Genomic DNA, 18279 nt, shown 5'->3' with positions numbered 1-18279 from the left:
TATTTAACAACAAAACCCGGCTAGGGTTTTCGACGTTTAGGTCTGTACTTTCAAAAAATCCTAAGTTCATATTGTTTGCACAAGATTACCTTTAACATGTTGCACAGTGTAATTATAGTCATTACTTTGTATTTTATCTTAGTTGTGGTAGCGAGGCGTACCGGATTCAGTTTAGACAATAAAACTCAAAGTTTTGCATTAACAAACATGTGTCCATAACTTAAACAAAATCGATATACTCACTCATATATTGGTTTTGACCATTTGTCCCGCAAAATACTCAGCATCGCTTCCACACCATTAGCTAATACATTTTTCAAACGAAAACTAAATCCTGTGCTATCCGCTGCCATATTTATCATTGTGGTAATGGTGTATGTAATTTCAAGGGGATTTCCCATTAGTTCCAAAATGGATTTAATTGCCATATTTGGCCACAACAGTACGACGGGACAATCGAAATGTTCACCTATGCCGAAAAAATAGTCACCAGCGAAATAACCCCACAGCATTAAATCGAACTTGTTATTAGGGTTATACAAAACTTCCTTAAACTTGGGATCTTCCAAAATATCAGCTTGGCCAACGGTTAAAGTTTTGTACATATCGATAAAAGCTCCAAATCGTGCAAAACCACTTGTTTGCGTAGCCGTCACAGCCATTGTCATGTCCAAAAGGCCCTTGTCGACTTGAATATGGGTCATTGATGGATGTAGCCATTCTTGTTTTAGAGGTAACACTGAAACTACGGTAATGTTATGATTTCGTAAAGCCATTTCTCTGGCCACCGCCATTTGGATGATAACGTGTGAAGGACTAGATGACGGTAGTAGGGTTAATATATTTGCTGACTCAGCAGTTGTTATGCGGCAGCATAATACTATTGATGCCATTAGCAGTAATAAATTTCGTCTTTTTACCATTATCACGTCTTTCAATCGATTTTAAATTGTGAAATACGCGCTACCCTAGATCGATCGCTTTGCTAGCAACAGTGAGACTAAAAGAATAGGAGAGTTATTGTAAACGAAGAGCTAATTTCGTTATCATAGAATTTGTATTTAGTTGGTGTGATAGAAAACCACATATGTACATAGCTACCTACTGTTTTTTATCTTTTAAAGGAAATAACATTTGAAAATCATAAGTCAGGTCAACTGAATAGAAAATTTGACAAACATAATATTATCACTTAGTTTAGATTACCTATTATTTTGATTACGTAGATATTACTGGACAATTTTTAGAAACGATTTGCCAGTCATTCTGATAATGAACTGCCAAACTTTTGTGGTTGTTGGCCCCTTGTTTTTTTTATGTGATAGGTGTGTACCATCCACGTTTTGATACAGCCACACAGAACGAACAGTGGATGCACCCAACGACAAAAATCAAAAAATGCATATCATCATTTTAAAAATTTAACGATGCAAATCGCTTCTTAACATTCAAAATTTTTCGAACCTCAACTTCTTTTTGACATTTTTCGCGGTTCTTAAGGAGAAAAAAGGCTAACAAATATGACTTATTTTGAAGAAAAAATGTATTTTAAAATGGGAAAAATAGTTACATTATAAGCGAGTATTTTCAAGATTTTAGTTTAGATTTATCCTACAGAAATTACTGAACTTTGGTATGTAGGTCCTGCAAATCATTTTCGAAATAGGTTCACGTTTTAATAGAGCCCCCATAATACCTCCCGATTTTCGGTATTTTGAAGGTTTTAGTTACATTTTCTCACAAAAATGGGTTAAATCCGGTATATAGTCTTCGTCGGGGAGTAGGAGTGTAGTACACCTAAGATGATTGGTATTGAAAATGGGTCCACATTTTGGTACTGCCCCCATATAACGTTATCGAGTGGTATTTGTTACAGTTTTAAGGTATCAACCATATTTACTAATTGAATTAGCCGTAATTTCTTATTCAAGGTTTCCAGTGGTCAGAAAATTCTACGAAAAATTGTTGACATACACAGCAAAATTAACTGGAAGTAGTACATTGTAAACTAATTCTTTCATGCGATCCAACGAAATAGATCTTCTTATAGAAGATTGCACGATCTTCTACAGAGAAAATCTGAATCGATCTTCTCATTGAAAATTTTAAGATCTCCTCATAGGAGGTCAGACGATCTTCTTATAGAAGACCTTCACATAAAAGATCACACGATCTCCTTTCTCCTTATACAATATCAATCGATCGTCGTTTAGAAGATCAAACAATCTACTCACAGAAAATCTGAAGACTTTATAAAGAAGATCAGATAATCGTCTCATAGAAGGTGTTCTTTCAGATGATCAGGGAATCTTTTTATAAAGGTTTAGGAGATCTTCTTATAGAAGATCGGGGGATCTTTTCATAGAAGATCTGATGATTTTCTCAAAAAAGTTCTGATGATCTTCTCAAAGAAAATCTGAAGATCTTCTCATAGAAGATAAGACGATCTTTCCATGGAAGATCAGTTGATCTTCTCATTGAAGATCAAACGATCTTATCATAGAAGTTTTAGTAATATTCTCAAAGAAAGTCTGAAGATATTTCCATAGAACATAAGACGATTTTCTTATAGAAGTTTTGATGAAAAGAAAATGTGAAGGTTTTCTTACAAAACTTCAGACGATTTTCAAATAGAAGATCAGATGCGGTATGAACCGCATTTTAATGCAATCCAACGACATCTTTTCTCACATTTTAATAGCATCCGGATGCAGCTCAATCCGAGTCGTGAAAATGCACACCAATTCCTTACTATTGCACAGGCATTAATTCGTTTAAAAACAGAAAAGCATTAACATTTCCAACAATTTGTTGTTAAATACAATAATTTGAGACAATTATTGCGGCGATTTATGAGAAGAACAATTTTTAATATAGTGCTGTTGGAGTAACTGGCGATGGAAAGACAATATATAAAATATAAAAACGCCTTTAACATATGAAGCAAGAACTATACAGCTTGGATTAAATGGAGAGCAGAGGAAACAAACACAGTTGCGGTATATACAAACATATGTACATATCGCTCATTTACTCAAAAAGTGTCACATCTCAAAAAATACAGTTTAAAGAAAAACGCGTTTTAAGTTGACGATTGAAATTTAACTAAGTTGGGAAGTCAAAAGATTATTACACAAAAAATAAAATAACTATTGGGACAATATTTTGCAAAGAGCTAGCCATATATCAGTGCAAGATCAAGCATGATTTGAAGGGTGTTAGTGCTTCATAAATTGAAAAAATTATTTTGTTGATTTATGTCAACTTCCTAGTAAATCAGGTGTAACTCGTAAAGTTTTCGAGATATCAAAATGAAATTTCGACAAAAGATAAAATAAAGGCCGTAGAAAGAATAGAAATTGCTAACTCAGAAAAGACATTTTTTTGAGTTATGCCACTCTTTGAGTAAAGGAGCGATATGTACACTTCCGAATGCTACCCTGAGAACAGCAACAGGGTGCCTCTTCATGACTCCAGTGGATCATCTACATGAGGAGGCAAATATTCTTCCAGTACAGCGACTTAGGATGCCACCGTGGTGCAATGGTATGCACACTCGCCTTCACGCTAAAGATCGTTGGTTCGATTGCGAGGCCAGGCAACATCAAATTTTCAGTGATGTTGGCGACATTTCATGAGTATTTCAGTCATGTAAAACTTCTCTACAAGTGGTGCCTTAGGACACTCCGTTCGGACTCGGCAATAAACAGTAGGTCCCATATCATTGAGCTAATATGAATCGGGGTGCACTCATTGATATGAGAGAAGTCTCCCTTGTCCCATCTGGGATGTTTGTGGAACAATTATTACAGCGACAGAGTCACATGCTTTCGTTGCAGTACGTGCTTGGGTGTTACCGTCAGACCATTTCAATCACCATATGGTGGATAGGGTCCGCCTATTCAGGCAGATTCAGTGTTACAAGAGAGAACCTCTAGATCAACAGGCATATCGAGCGCGTTTGAATAGCATTCATACGGCCGCAGTTGCAGATACTTCGGAGTACATCCACCATCAATCGTAGCTGAGGAGCGTCAGCTGCCACGATAAACCAGACAAGTTTTGGCTCAACTACGCTCGAGAAAGTGAAGCCGTATTAACTCCTATTGGGCAAGGATCGATTTCACTGTGCAAAACGTCTGCCCTGCATGAGCCACAGGGTCGCACAACACACGACACCTTTTCAACTGCCCCGCAAAACCTACTCAATTTACTCTAGTGGGTTACGTAATGACTAACGGATCGAAGCAGCCATGTTCCTGGAACTGGAGATTGACCCAGAGCCAGATTAAGCAGAAGAAAGAATATACAAGCATATAATACAAGACACTGTTACAACAGCAACAACAGTTGCGATTGAATTTAATGAAGGAATTTCATATTTTGGGTTAATGTAATAAGGTTCGTAATATTTTTATACCCTCAGCCTTTAGGCTAAAGAGGGTATTTACACTTTGATACGACCAAAAATGTGCCTCATCGAAATAATGGTTTTAGACCCCAAGTATGTTTGTACGATATCCGTTTCAGACAATTTTGAGTAGATCTAGCAATGTCCGTCCGTCTGTCTGTCTGTCCGTCTGTCTGGCTGGCTGGTGCGCACGATAACTCTCGAACGGATCAATCGATTCGGTTCAAATTTTGGGTATCGAAATATTTTGTCCAGATTCGATTTAAGTTCGAAGATGGGCCATATAGGTCCACTGCTTCAGGTACCTCCCCCACAAATGTTCAAAAATTGTCGCAAAACTTGTGCGCACGATAACTCTTGTAGGGAATAACCGATTTGGTCCATACTTTGCACATCGTGTAATTTCTACCAAACTTAGATGAGGTTCCAATATGGACTCAATCACTCCACTACTTCGGGTACCTCCCACACAAAATTTCGGAAAAGTTCAGTTTAGGACCTGGTCTCGAATCGCTTTGTTTTTTGTTTACGCAAGTTGTATTCGCTGTCCTCTATACGACGCTGTAAGTTTTATTAGGGGCAAGTCCATACTTCCTGAGAAAATAGCCTGAAAGTTACTAAAAACCCTATAACACCGTGTGTAGAGGTTGGAGCTCAAGATAACTCTCGAACGGATCTGCCGATTTGGTCCAAAATTTGGCTTTCGTAATATTTTGCCTAAACTTAGTTCAAGTTCAAAGATGGATTATATCGGTCCACTCCTTCCGGTACCTCCCCCACAAAAGTTCGAAAATGTTCGGAAAATTTGTGAGTACGATAACTCTTGAAGGAAGTAACCGATTTGGTTCATACTTTGCACATTATGAAATTTCTACCAGACTTAGATGAGGTTACAATATGGAGTCAATCGGTAAACTCCTTCGAGTACCTCCCACACAAAATTTCGGAAAAGTTCAGTTTAGGACCTGCTCTCGAATCGCCTTGGTTTTTGTTGTAACATCTTGTATTCACTGTCCCCTATACGAAGGTACAAGTTTCCTCAGGGGCAAGTCCATACTTCCTAAATAAATAGCCCGAAGGGTGTAAAAACCCCCTATCGCACCCCCATTGTCTATGTCGGTCCATTCCTTTAAGTATCTTTTCCGCAACATTTTTGAACTTTAATCCTAATCAACATTTTTGTGGGTTCATACGACCAACATTTTGAAACCCCCTAAATACATAAGTTTTTTGTGAAAAAAAGTGTTTCAATGTGCACAGGCTGAGGGTATATCTCTGTCGGCAAAGCCGACTGATACTTTTTTACTTGTTGTTTTACACAAATACCCAGCAAAAATTTGGATCCGTTAGTCATTATGTAACCCATTACATTGTAATGTTAACCAAAATAACTACTTATATTACTTGTTACTAAGTTATGAGTACGGTGGCACAGAGCGTGTTTGTCCGATAACATATCCACGGGTTGTGTATTGTTCAACGCTCAACTTCGGCCGAGTGCTTTGTGTTGAAAAACAAAGAACAGTTGGTGGTGGCCATGTAAGCGCTTAAATAACCTTTAATGTAAGTACGCGCGGTCCAGTGTGTAGTGGGTTCGGCTACAAATTATAAGTTCGCATGATCAAATCCAACAGACAGCGAAATAAAATAAAATAAAAATATGAAGTGTGTTGAAATTGAATAGATTCCACCTCAAATTTTCTAAATATAGACTACAGTATAGTCTCGATAATCCGGACACTCGTTAATCCGGACAACGCGGTAATGCGGACACCAGATTTTTTTTTACATTGTAGACTCGGTAATCCGGACATCTCATATTTTTCTTACCTCGATAATCCGGACACCAAAATTTTTTTCCTATCTTGAGCATTAGATTTTGAGCATTTGATTGAGTTGGAGAATCGCACTTCTTATATAAAAATTCAATAAATCATTTAAAAACATATGGACTCCTTTTATTTTCAATCTTTGATGTACAAAATCACAGGCAATTACGCATCGTTGTATATATTAAAATATATTTACCATAAATATATATTCACCATAATGAGATGAGTGCATTTGAATTTTGAAGTTATATCTCAAGTCGTAACAGGCTCTTGTCACATGGACACTGAAAATCATTATGTGTACATGGGCTATAAAGTTTATATCCTTAAAACAACTATGAACAAATATACACCAACGAACGTAAACAAACAAAACGATTCCTGTACCAATCACACAACGCCACAAACTTTTCAGCTTCTCTGAATCGTTTCATTCTCACAACCAAAACAAAACCCCAAACCGACCGAAATCGATCTGATGTCGCTCCGACATTTCGTTCCGAAATTATGTCAACCACTTTATACAACTTTCGTTAAGATATCGTTACGATTTCGGATCAGATATCGGACGTATCGTCCGAATTTCGTTCCGATTTCGTTACGATGTCGGTACGATTGGTTTGCTGGGTTGATGTGGTTGATGTTTTCAACCACCAAACGAATCATTCATTCCTTGAATCGTTCATGTGTTTTGAACTTTTTCGTTTTCTATCTGTTGTTGTGGAATTGATAACTTTTCGTTATTCGTTTTGTTCGCACTCACGAATGTAAACAAAACAAAACTAAACAGCGAGTTCGGTCAACGTGGATTATCCCAGCAAACCAATCGTACCGACATCTTAACGAAATCGGAACAAAATTCGGACGATTGGTCCGATGTCTGATCCGAAATCGTAACGATATCTTAACGAAAGTTGTATGAAGTGGTTGACATACTTCGGAACGAAATGTCGGAGCGACATCGTATCGATTTCGATCCGATTTCGTAACGAAATCTGATGAAAATCCTTGGGAAATTCGGAAAGGAAATTTCTTTCCGGCATTCGCTCCGAAATCGGAACGAAATCGGTACAAAATCTGAACTATTTCCGCTCCGAAAAATCGTTTAGAAATCGGAACGAAATCTGAACGACGTTGCTTCCGAAATTGTTCAGACTTGTCGGACATCCGACATTTGGTTTGTTGGGATGTTTTGTTTTGTATTGTTCCTATGGAAAATACGAAACGAAACGATTGAAAATGTTATTTAAAGTATTTTCACGTACGCTGATATACACCAATTATAGAGAAGTTTTAGACTACCTGTGTATTGGAACCCACTAAAAAGGCGTATAAACACATCCTACATGGTGGTGCACGCAGAACTGGCAGGCCAAGGCTTCGATGGAGCAAACAAATGGAAAACGAGATGAGAAAGCTCGATATTCCGAAAACCGAAAGAACAAATGGGGCGAATTAGAGATCTTGTCTTAGTTCGGCTTATGGAACAAATATTCTCTAATGGGCCAGTAAGTGTATTGGAAATGTCACCTAAATTGTGCTGGAGGAGTAAAATCAGAAGTAAATTTGGTAGCCCGGAAAGCTGCTTAAAATGGTCGCAACCCGTGATATTTGCTTAATATGAATTCGTGTCAGGTTATTTTCTAGTAAACGTCCGATATTACTGATTATAACTTACAAATTATGTGTTTTGTGACTACTCGCTAATCCGTCCGGACATCGCCGAAACATGTGGTGTCCGGATTATCGAGACTATACTGTATATGTTTTTTAGCTTATATTTCAACATCTAATGGTCACAGAATAACTAGTTATTCAGTGCGATTTGCCCTTGTTAAAATAATGAGTTAGTAGGGTGTTTTGTAAGGGAGGATTTTTTGCTGGGTAAGACTTTTTTATTTATTCTGGAATATTTTCCAATGGCTTGCATTTTTATTGCATCTTGGAACTGCATAAAACCACATTCGGAAGAGTACTGTTAGACTCCATCCGTTAACCCGTTAACTCATGCCAACCGTATTTTGAATTAGATATTACGTATCTAAAAACAATTAGTTTACTCAAATCATTGAAAACTGCAAATAAATGTTCATTTTATTTTTTCTTGTTATTGGATTTTTCTTATCTATGAACATTACTGTTTCAGAATCCGCAAAAATTTCCCAGGTATAAGCGGTTTTCATTTAAAATTAGTTAAAAGGAGGCGATACAGTCAGTGCATTGTCCCAATTTGAACTTCTATATTTCAACAAGTAAAAAAGTATCAGTCGGCTTTGCCGACAGAGTATGTGTGGATTGACACACTTTTTAGAGATGAACAGTTTGGAAGAAATCATTTGCTACGTTTATGAGATATCACGCGAACCATTTTAGTGAATATTTTCGAACTTTTGTGGGGGAGGTACCGCAAGGAGTGGGCCTATAAGCACCACCTTCGAATTTCATCTAATATTCGAAGAAATATTATGATATCCAAATTGTGGACGAACGCAGTATTCGGTTCGAGCCCTCCAGCCACTACATATGGTGCCATATGTGTTTTTTAAACCTTTCGGGCTGTTTTCTCAAGAAGTATGGACTTTCCCCTACAAATTTTACTGTCGTAATTGAGGCAGCGAATGCAAGTTGATTCAATAAAATTTAAATTGATTCGAAATCAGGTCTTAAAGACAATTTATCCGACATTTTTTGTGGGAGGTACCCGAAGGAGTGGACAGATATAGTCCATACTCAAACCTGATCTATATCTGGTAGATATATTAGGATGTGTAAAGTATGGACCAAAACGGCCACCCCCTTCAAGAGTTATCGTGTGCACAATTTTTCCGAACATTTTTGAACTTTTGTGAGGGGTATCTGCAGGAGTGGGCCGATATGGCTTATCTTCGAGCTTAAACTAAGCTTGCATATTTTGGACCGAATCGGCAGATCCGTTCGAGAGTTATCTTGCGCTCTAACCACTACACACGATGTCATAGGGGTTTTCTTCAGGAAGTATCATCGTTGTTACAACAAAAATCAAAGCGATTCGAGAGCAGGTCCTAAACTGAACTTTTCCGAAATTTTCCGAAGGAGTGGACCAATATTTTCTCTAATTCCTAACATAAAAAAGGAATGTGGAAATAATTCGCAAAAAGTATGTTCGAAACTAGAGTTTAATTTATTTAATTTAATTTATTTAATATATTAATTTGCTAAGATAAAAACTCTGTGATCGATTCGAATTGTTGTTTTCTCCAAAATTATTGTATTTAATATTACAAACTGTATAATGTGTAAGTGGCAAATCGTGTATATTAGGAATGGAAGCCAGTAATCCTCATATTAGTCAGGAAGAATTGGTTGGCTTGAACAGATGCCGTATATGATGAATTGGTACTTTCAAGATTTGGGCGCATCGTCGTCAATATTGTTCCAAAAAGATAACTAATGATACAACTACAGATATAAGGAGTATTTATTTCCTTTATGTTTGCTCTCTGTCACGTCCATGTCACACAAACTCGATTTCTCATAGTCCCGGGAATGAGAAATTTGTATTCCCGATTTCCCGGGAATGAAGAAAAGTCGGGAATTCCCAAACTCTATTCGAGACTTATGCTTTTTTAAAAATCAAATTGAAATTCCGTTTAAAGTCATTAGGGTATGTTAAGAATTTGTACATGCTTTATAATAATATCAATTAATAATATTCAAACAACACATTCTCACATAATTGGAGTTCTACTTACTCATATACCTCCTTCGATGTCCTTTCTCGTATCACCCGAAATGCCGCATCCACAACATAAGACAAAAGGTTTCTAAAGCGAAACAAAAATCCTCGAGTGTTACTTGTTAAATTCATCATTGTCGATACACTGTGTGTTAATTCCAACGGATTTCCAGTTAATTGTAAAATGTCACTTATCAGGACATTTGGCCAGAGTAGAGCAACTGGGCAATTAAAATGTTCAGCCAAACCGAAAATAAAATCACCATAAATATAACCAAACAGCAATAAATCATATTGATTTCCTGGATTATTTCTTATTTCCAGCAATTTTTCATCATCCAATATTTCGGCCAATGACAAAATTATATTCTTAAACATTGAAACGGCTTTGAGTAAAAGCGATAAACCCGATTTCTTGGTAGAATTAATGGCCGCATTCATATCAAACATACCATGATCTAGGTGAACATAGTTCATGTTCGGATGTAACCATTCCGATTTAAGAGGTAAAACTGATACAACGGTAACATTGTGATTACGCACAGCTAACTCTTTGACTACTGCCATTTCTATGATTAAATGTGACGAACTTGGTGATGGCAAGAGGGCAAGAATATTTGCTCCCTTGGTGGTATTGACAAAAAGACATGTTAGCAACAAAAATGACTTTGCTATATGCTTCCACATTTTATTGGCAATTTTTAACGTTCCAAACGTGAATACGAATCAACCGATCTGCACAATGGCCACTAACACACTAAAACACTTTTTTATTTTTCTTAGTTAACGAACATATCTTATCGCAAATAAAAGGTATGTATAGTGACGAACTATCTTACAGACTAACAGCATAAAATGTAATTCCTCAAGTGCTTGTCACTCAAGTAAGATGACTCTTTTTCAATACTTTATGTTTCAAATCTTCAGTTTAATTTAGAATTAAAGTCAAAAATAAAATTAATTTAATAAAATCATTTAATTAAAATTTAAATTAAAAAAAAATAATTTGTTTATTTTATTCTTTAAATTTTAAACAATAATAATTGTTAACAAAAATTTTGTTTGCCGACGGTGAGCGTTGAACTCGGATTTGTAGCCGGACACACACGATCTGTGCCACCGTACTCATTACTTAGTAAGGAGCAGAGTAAATAGTTTTGCTTTGTATGTATGTAATACCTCAGACACCGACTCCAGTCCAACTGTTTTCACGACTCCGACTAAAACTCCGGAGTCGACTCCGAGAATAAATTTTAACAATCAAAATCAGTTTGGGTTTTAAGTGTTCTTTAAACTTTAATGTCAAATTTAATTTAATGTGTAATGGTCCTCTATCGATCACTTTCACTCTCCTATGGACACCGGAGTCTGGCCAGGCCTTTTTATACCCTCCACCATATGATGGGGGGTATATTAGGTTTGTCATTCCGTGTGTAACTAGTCGAAGTAATCATTGTAGACCCCACAAACTATATATATTCTTGATCAGTGTGCAATTACACATCGATATAGCCATGTCCGTCCGTCTGTGGAAATCACTCTAGCGTGCGAACGGATTGAAGTAGGTGGATAAAATTTTGGTAAAATCTATTATATACATGTAGGACTTTTGGTATTGAAAGCCGGCTATGTAGGTCCACGCTTTCGTATAGCCCCCATACAAAGTGACGCTTCGTCGTTTTAAGTAAATTTTAGGATATTGGTCCCATTTGACCACCGAATTGGTTGTAATTTGGTATTTTCTGTCTCCAGAGGCTAAAAAATATCTCTACCAAATTTAGTTTATATAGGTCCACGTTTTGGTATAGCCCCCATATAAGGCCCCATATATAGTACGCGTCATTTTAAGATATTTTGAATGTATTAGTCCCATTTGACCACAGAATCGGTTGTAACTTTGCATTTTGCGTTTTAAGAGGCTAAGAAACATATCTACCATAAAATGTTTGCATAGGTCCACGTTTTGGTATAGCCGCCATATAACGGCCCATATATAGTACACGTCATTTCAAGATATTTGGAATGTATTAGTCCCATTTGAGCACCGAATTGGTTGTTATTTGGTATTTTGTGTCTCCAGAGGCTAAAAACATTTCTACCAAAGTTTGTTTATATAGGTCCACATTTTGGTAGAGCCCCCATATAACGCCCCATATATAGTACGTGTCACTTTAAGATATTTTGAATGCGTAAGTCCCATTTGACCACAGAATCGGTTGTAAGTTTGTATTTTGTGTTTCCACAGGCTAAGAAATATGTATTTCTACCGTAAAATGTTTATATAGGTCGAGGTTTTGATATAGATCCATAGGACGATATCTCCCGATTTTCGGTATTTTGAAGGCTTTAGCCCCATTATCGCAGCGAAGTGACTCAAATGTGGTATATAGTCTTCGTTGGGGGCATAAAATTTTCCCCGGAAATGTGTAGGTATAGGTCCACGCCTTCTTATAGCCCCCATAGGACGGTACCTCCCGATTTTCGGTATTGTGAAGGTTGTGGACTTAATTTGGTGGTTAGTCTTCATTTGGGGTATAAAACATTCCATATGAAATTTGTCTGTATAGATCACTCGTCATCATATAGTACCCATAGGACGATATCTCACAATTTTCGGTATTTTTGAAGGTTTTAGCTATACTATACTACCAAAATGCCTGAAATTTGATATGTCGTCCTCTTTTGGAATGCAAAACTTTCTCCCAGAAAATTATCTGTATCGGTCCACGCTTTAATGTACACCCCATGGAACGATACATCCCAATTTTCGGTGTTTTGAAGAGTTTAGCCACATTGCAACACCGAAATGGCTAAAATTTGGTACATAGTCTTCGTTGTGGGTATAAAGCTTTTCACCTGAAAATAGGCGGTATAGGCCAACGACTTCATATAGCTCCCATAGAACGGCACCGCCCGATTTTCGGTATTTTGAAGGTTTTAGCCTCATTATTCCATCGAAGTGGGTGGAATTTTGTATTTAGTCTTTTTCCGGGCTACAAAAATATCGCTCAGAAATTTGTCGGTACAGGTCAACGTTTCGAAAGAACGGTACCTCCCGATTATCGGTATTTTGAATTTTGTAGCTTCATAATTTCACCGAGGTAGCTGTGATTTGGTATTTAGTCCTTTTCTGGTCAAAAAAATTTCCCTCCAAAATTTGTCGGTACTATGAAACGTTCCAGCTGAAATGTGCCGGTATAGGTCGACGTCCTCCTATACCCCCGTAAATTCCTATTTACAGTATTTTGAAAGTTGTGACCTCAATATACCACCGATATGACTGAAATTTAATATTTAAATTGCCATGGGTGTATAAAATATTTATACAGCCTCCATAGAACGGCGTTCCCGATGTTGTTAACTTTCCAAATCCAGAATATTCAGGTTTAGGTCTAGTTGGTTTTGCCCAATATTATGTATTTCGCTCAATTCGGAAAATTGTAAATATTATTCCATGTTTTGGAAAGAACAAAAATGTCGCCCCATATTAACTGTTTTGAAGGGAGTATTACCAGATGAGATATATGTACTAATCCTGCAATAAAAGGAAGAGTTTAGTTCTTTCATAAACGAAATAAAACTAATTGTTCCCCTTCACTTCAATACACTTCGTGGTGGAGGGTATAAAAAGTTCGGCCCGGCTGAACTTAACGCTTTTCTTACTTGTTCATTTTATTTTAGATTTTAAACTGGGTTACGGTTAATGGCTACATTAAGACATGGACCTGTACCTAAAAATTTCTGGGGAAAAGTTTTTTACTCCCAAGGAAGACTAAATAGCAACTTTCAGCCATTTCGGAGGATTATTGTGGCCACAACACCAGAGATCATCAATGAGTTACTTGCCCCCGTAAGCCAATTGAGCACGTACAAGTTTTTTGGGCCTTTTGCTTTTTAATACAATTGTTTTCTTGCACACAGTATTTTTTCCACCACCACAAAAAACAATTACGATGCATCAAGTCCGTTGCTTGTGCGTAACAAGTAAAACAAGTGTCCATCGTATTTTGCACTGTTACAAAACTCGCAATCGTAGTTAGTTTGCCAAGTGACTCATCAAGTGGAAACACACACACAATCAAGTGGAAACATTACAAAAAATAAACAATTTATTTGTTGTTGTTTCGTTTGTATATGCTTTTCTTTATTTGCTTGGAATGTTATGTGTGTTTGAACGTTTGAAAATCAGTGTTAGAAAATGATCTTAGCTCTCATTCTCTCGGAGAGCACGAGACAATCGGTTGAATTACAAGGGTTGAAAACAATACTTGATGTGCAATGAGCAAGAAAGTAAAACAGAACATGTTATTGCGTATTTAAAACTACTTGGCAAAGCATACGCAAGTGTCAAAAATATCCATTTTTTAAATAACTTATTTTTTGGGTGGCTAGCCACACTCGTACATATTTTGAGAATGGCAAGCAACACTTGCATTTATTTTTTAGAGTAGCAAGCCGCACATACGCTTGTTTTTTAGCATGTGGCTTATGAGTGTCAAAATCAGCTACTTACGCAGTTCTCTGCACAACACCCTTCATAATACCGAAAATCGAGAGGTACCGTTTTATGGGGGATATATGAAGGCGTAGACCTATACCGACAAATTTCATATGGAAAGTTTTACACCCCAAATGAAGACAAAATATCAAATTTCAGCAATTTTGGTGGAATATTGAGGCCACAACCTTCAAAATACGGTGATACCGTTTTATGGGGGCTATATCAAAACGTGGACCGATATAGCCCATTTGCAATATCAGACATCCGAGAATTAATAGAAACTGTTATACCAAATTACAAAGCTCTATCTTAAAAATTGCGAGCTTTATCTTGATTTCAAAAGACGGAAGACTTGGACTTAGAATTTTACCCTGATCAAGGATATATGTATATACTTTATAAGGTCTCCGATAAATGGAATGACAAAATTTAGTTATATGCTCCATATTGTGGTGGAGAGTGAAGTCCAAAGGATATACAGAAAAGGAGTTATAAGGACTTTTTTACATATACATATATCACATTCGTAAGACATGAGTCTGGCCAGACCCCACCCATTTGTTAATGAAAGATTTCGGAATTTTCCTAAAATTAGACTTTTTTCCTACATTTGCTGACAAACTGAATACCCTCTTATGAAATTTGTCTCATTTCACCTTTCCGTTTATTCAAAATGGCACATATAGAAAGGTCACAAAAGTTGGATATGGGTGTGAAATCAGTGAAGGTACGACAGCCTAAAAAATCCCTTGCTAATTAGGTTACAAATTTATTTCAGACTGGACAAAACCCCATTTCTTTTTTTGCGGTGGATTGGTTTAAATATAAGATTTTCGATATGATGTAGATTTAGAAGATAATACTTAGGATATATGCCTTCCGTTACTTTTGGATAACATCGTTATTGCACTGCAATAAGTTGCAAACTTATAAAATAGACACTATTCATTCTGAATAATACCCCAAAACAAAATATAGAGCTCTAAAATGAAATAGAAATAGGATTTTCGATCATAGATACAAGAAAACAAGTAAGAACAGACTATAGTCGGACGGGGCCGACCATGTGATACCCTATACCACTATCCCTGTGCACTAGCTTTCCGGGCTAGCTTTTGATAAATGATAACTTTTATTTAAATGTATACACAAAAGTTTTGATCAATTTAACCCGCTAAATATTATCCGATCATACCGTTGACTTGCACGCTACTTCTTCATCTCAAACCAAAACTACGTTTAAAATTTCGCGCCGATCGGACTATTATTGCGACCTACAGAGCGGCTACAAAATCGAGCAAAAATTTTGTTTTTGGTCCATTTCATCCCTTTAACATTTCACGATCATCGCCAAAAACTAATCAGTTCTATTCTGGTCCAAACCCGACCTCCATACTAAATTTCGTGACAATCGGTCCATAATTGCGGCCTCTAGCTTGATTACAATTTTTAATGGACGGACAGACGGACGGACGGACACACATCGCTAAATCGCTTTATCTCGTCGAGATATGAAGTTTGGTATACCACATGAGGGGTCTACGACGAATATTTCGCGGCGTTACATGAATTTTTGGGAAAACAAACTTATTATACCCTTTTCCACATTGTGGTATAGGGTATAAATACAAACTTTTGCTTCATAGATATATGTATGTCCGTTTTTACTAATTTAATAATGTTAATTAAGATTTTCTGCATGTTTTTTTTGTCAAATAAGGATTAGGATCCTTTAAACATAATCTAAATTTTTTTATATGAAAATGTTAATTAGGTTTACTGAGAAATATACATAAATAATAATATGAGTCTGGGCAGACTCATGTGTTACGAATGTGACAAACAATATAACGAAGGGTTAAAAATAATACAAGCAATACACCGTGGGAAAACTTTAATTCTTTTAAAATACATATGAAGACTATAAATGCATTGACCTACATATATTGGCAGTGTTCTTCAATGACGTTCCTTTAACATGAACAACTCATTCGATTGGATACAACTTCTTTGCCAAATTTGGTAGAAAAACCTCAAAGATCTCTCTTGATTTCAAAAGACAATTGGTAATAGTTAACCGAAAAAGAAATTAAAGATCTTGTCCATAATTTAATGTTGATTTATTAAACATGTTTTCTTTCTGTAATTTTAATTGTAACATTTTTACAACACTTAAATTCTGTGCCTTAAAAGATATACAAGAAGGGACCACCTGAAGTCTTATCATTCCTTAGCATAAATCACTTGACTATGAAGACAAAATCTTTTTCAAAGAAGATCAAAGACTCTTATTATTGAAAAATAATAGAATTTCTCATAGAATACGAATTGGGACCTATTCGTAGACAACCAGACCAGTGGGCGATACAGTCAGTGCATTGTCATCACTCTAGCGTCCGAACGGATTGAAGTAGGTGGATGAAATTTTGGTAAAATCTATTATATGTATGTAGGACTTTTGGTGTTGAAAGCGGGCTATGTAGGTCCACGTTTTCGTATAGCCCCCATACAAAGTGAGGCGTGACGCGTCGTCGTTTTAAGGAAATTTTAAGATATTTGTGCCATTTAACCACCGAATTTGTTGTAATTTTGTGTCTTCAGAGGCTAAAAAATATTTCTACCAATAGTTGTTTATATAGATCCACGTTTTGGTATAGCCCCCATATAACGCCCCATATATAGTATGCGTCACTTTAAGATATTTTAAATGTATTAGTCCCATTTGACCACAGAATCGGTTGTTAATTTGTATTTTGTGTTTCCAGAGGCTAAGAAATATTTCTACCATAAAATGTTTATATAGGTCCAGGTTTTGATATAGACTCCATAGGACGATATCTCCCGTTTTTCGGTATTTTAAAGGTTTTAGCCACATTATCGCAGCGAAATGGCTGAAATTTGGTATTTAGTCTTCGTTGGGGGTATAAAACTTTTCCCTGGAAATTTGTAGGTATAGGGTCATGCCTTCATATAGGCCCTATTGGACGGTACCTCCCGATTATCGGTATTTTGTAGCCTCATTATTTCACCGAAGTAGCTGTAATCTGGAATTTAGTCTTTTTCTAGGCTTCAAAAATTTCCCTCAGAAATTTGTCGGTATACGTGCACGTTTTGGGGGGGTACCCCCATAGAACTGTATATCCCAATTGTCGGTATATATTATTATTATTATTATTATTATTATTATACCCTCCACCATATGGAGGGTATAATTAAATTTGTCATTCCGTTTGTAACACATCGAAATATTCGTCGGAGACCCTATAAGGTATATATATTATTGATCAGCATAAAATTCTATGTCGATTTGACCATGTCCGTCTGTCCGTCCGTCCGTCAGTCCGTCCGTCTGTCTGTTGAAATCAAGATACAGCTCGCAATTTTAAAGATAGAGAGTCAAAATTTGGTACAGAAGTTTTTATTACTTGCAGGATGGTTGGTATTGAAAATGGGATATATCGGTCCACGTTTTGATATAGCCCCCATAGAACGGTACCTTCCCGATTTTCGGTATTTTTAAGGTTTTAGCTTCAATATCTCACCAAAATGCCTGAAATTTGGTACGTAGTCTTCTTTAGGGGTATAAAATATTCCCCCAGAATTTTGTCGGTATCAGTCCACACCTTCATATAGCCCCCATAGAACGGTACCTCCCGATTTTCGGTATTTTTAAGGTTTTAGCTTCATTATCCTACCAAAATGGCTGAAATTTGCTACGTAGTCTTTTTTAGGGTTATAAAACTTTCTCCCACAATTTTGTTGGTACCGGTCCACACCTTCATATAGCCCCCATAGAACGGTACCTCCCGATTTTCGGTAT

The 18279-nt window shown here is 36.6% G+C and overlaps 2 protein-coding genes across 2 annotated transcripts; both read right to left on the bottom strand.

The window, feature by feature from the left end:
• Nucleotides 1-239: 239 nt before the first annotated feature.
• Nucleotides 240-794, bottom strand: LOC141391548 (UDP-glycosyltransferase UGT4-like). The gene has a single exon (XM_073964422.1). It carries the CDS (start codon nucleotides 792-794, stop codon nucleotides 240-242), a length of 555 nt encoding a protein of 184 aa, XP_073820523.1.
• Nucleotides 795-9970: 9176 nt separating this feature from the next.
• On the bottom strand, nucleotides 9971-10645 carry LOC141391538 (UDP-glycosyltransferase UGT4-like). Its single transcript, XM_073964414.1, has one exon. The coding sequence runs from the start codon at nucleotides 10643-10645 to the stop codon at nucleotides 9971-9973; it is 675 nt and encodes a 224-aa protein (XP_073820515.1).
• Between the last annotated feature and the right edge of the window lie 7634 nt (nucleotides 10646-18279).

This window comes from Musca autumnalis, unplaced genomic scaffold (genome assembly GCF_047663935.1).
Source record: "Musca autumnalis isolate F117 unplaced genomic scaffold, ASM4766393v1 scaffold_1, whole genome shotgun sequence".
Classification (NCBI taxonomy): domain Eukaryota; kingdom Metazoa; phylum Arthropoda; class Insecta; order Diptera; family Muscidae; genus Musca; species Musca autumnalis.
Note: the sequence above shows the minus strand (reverse complement) of the source record. Positions and strands in the feature narration are given on the sequence as shown.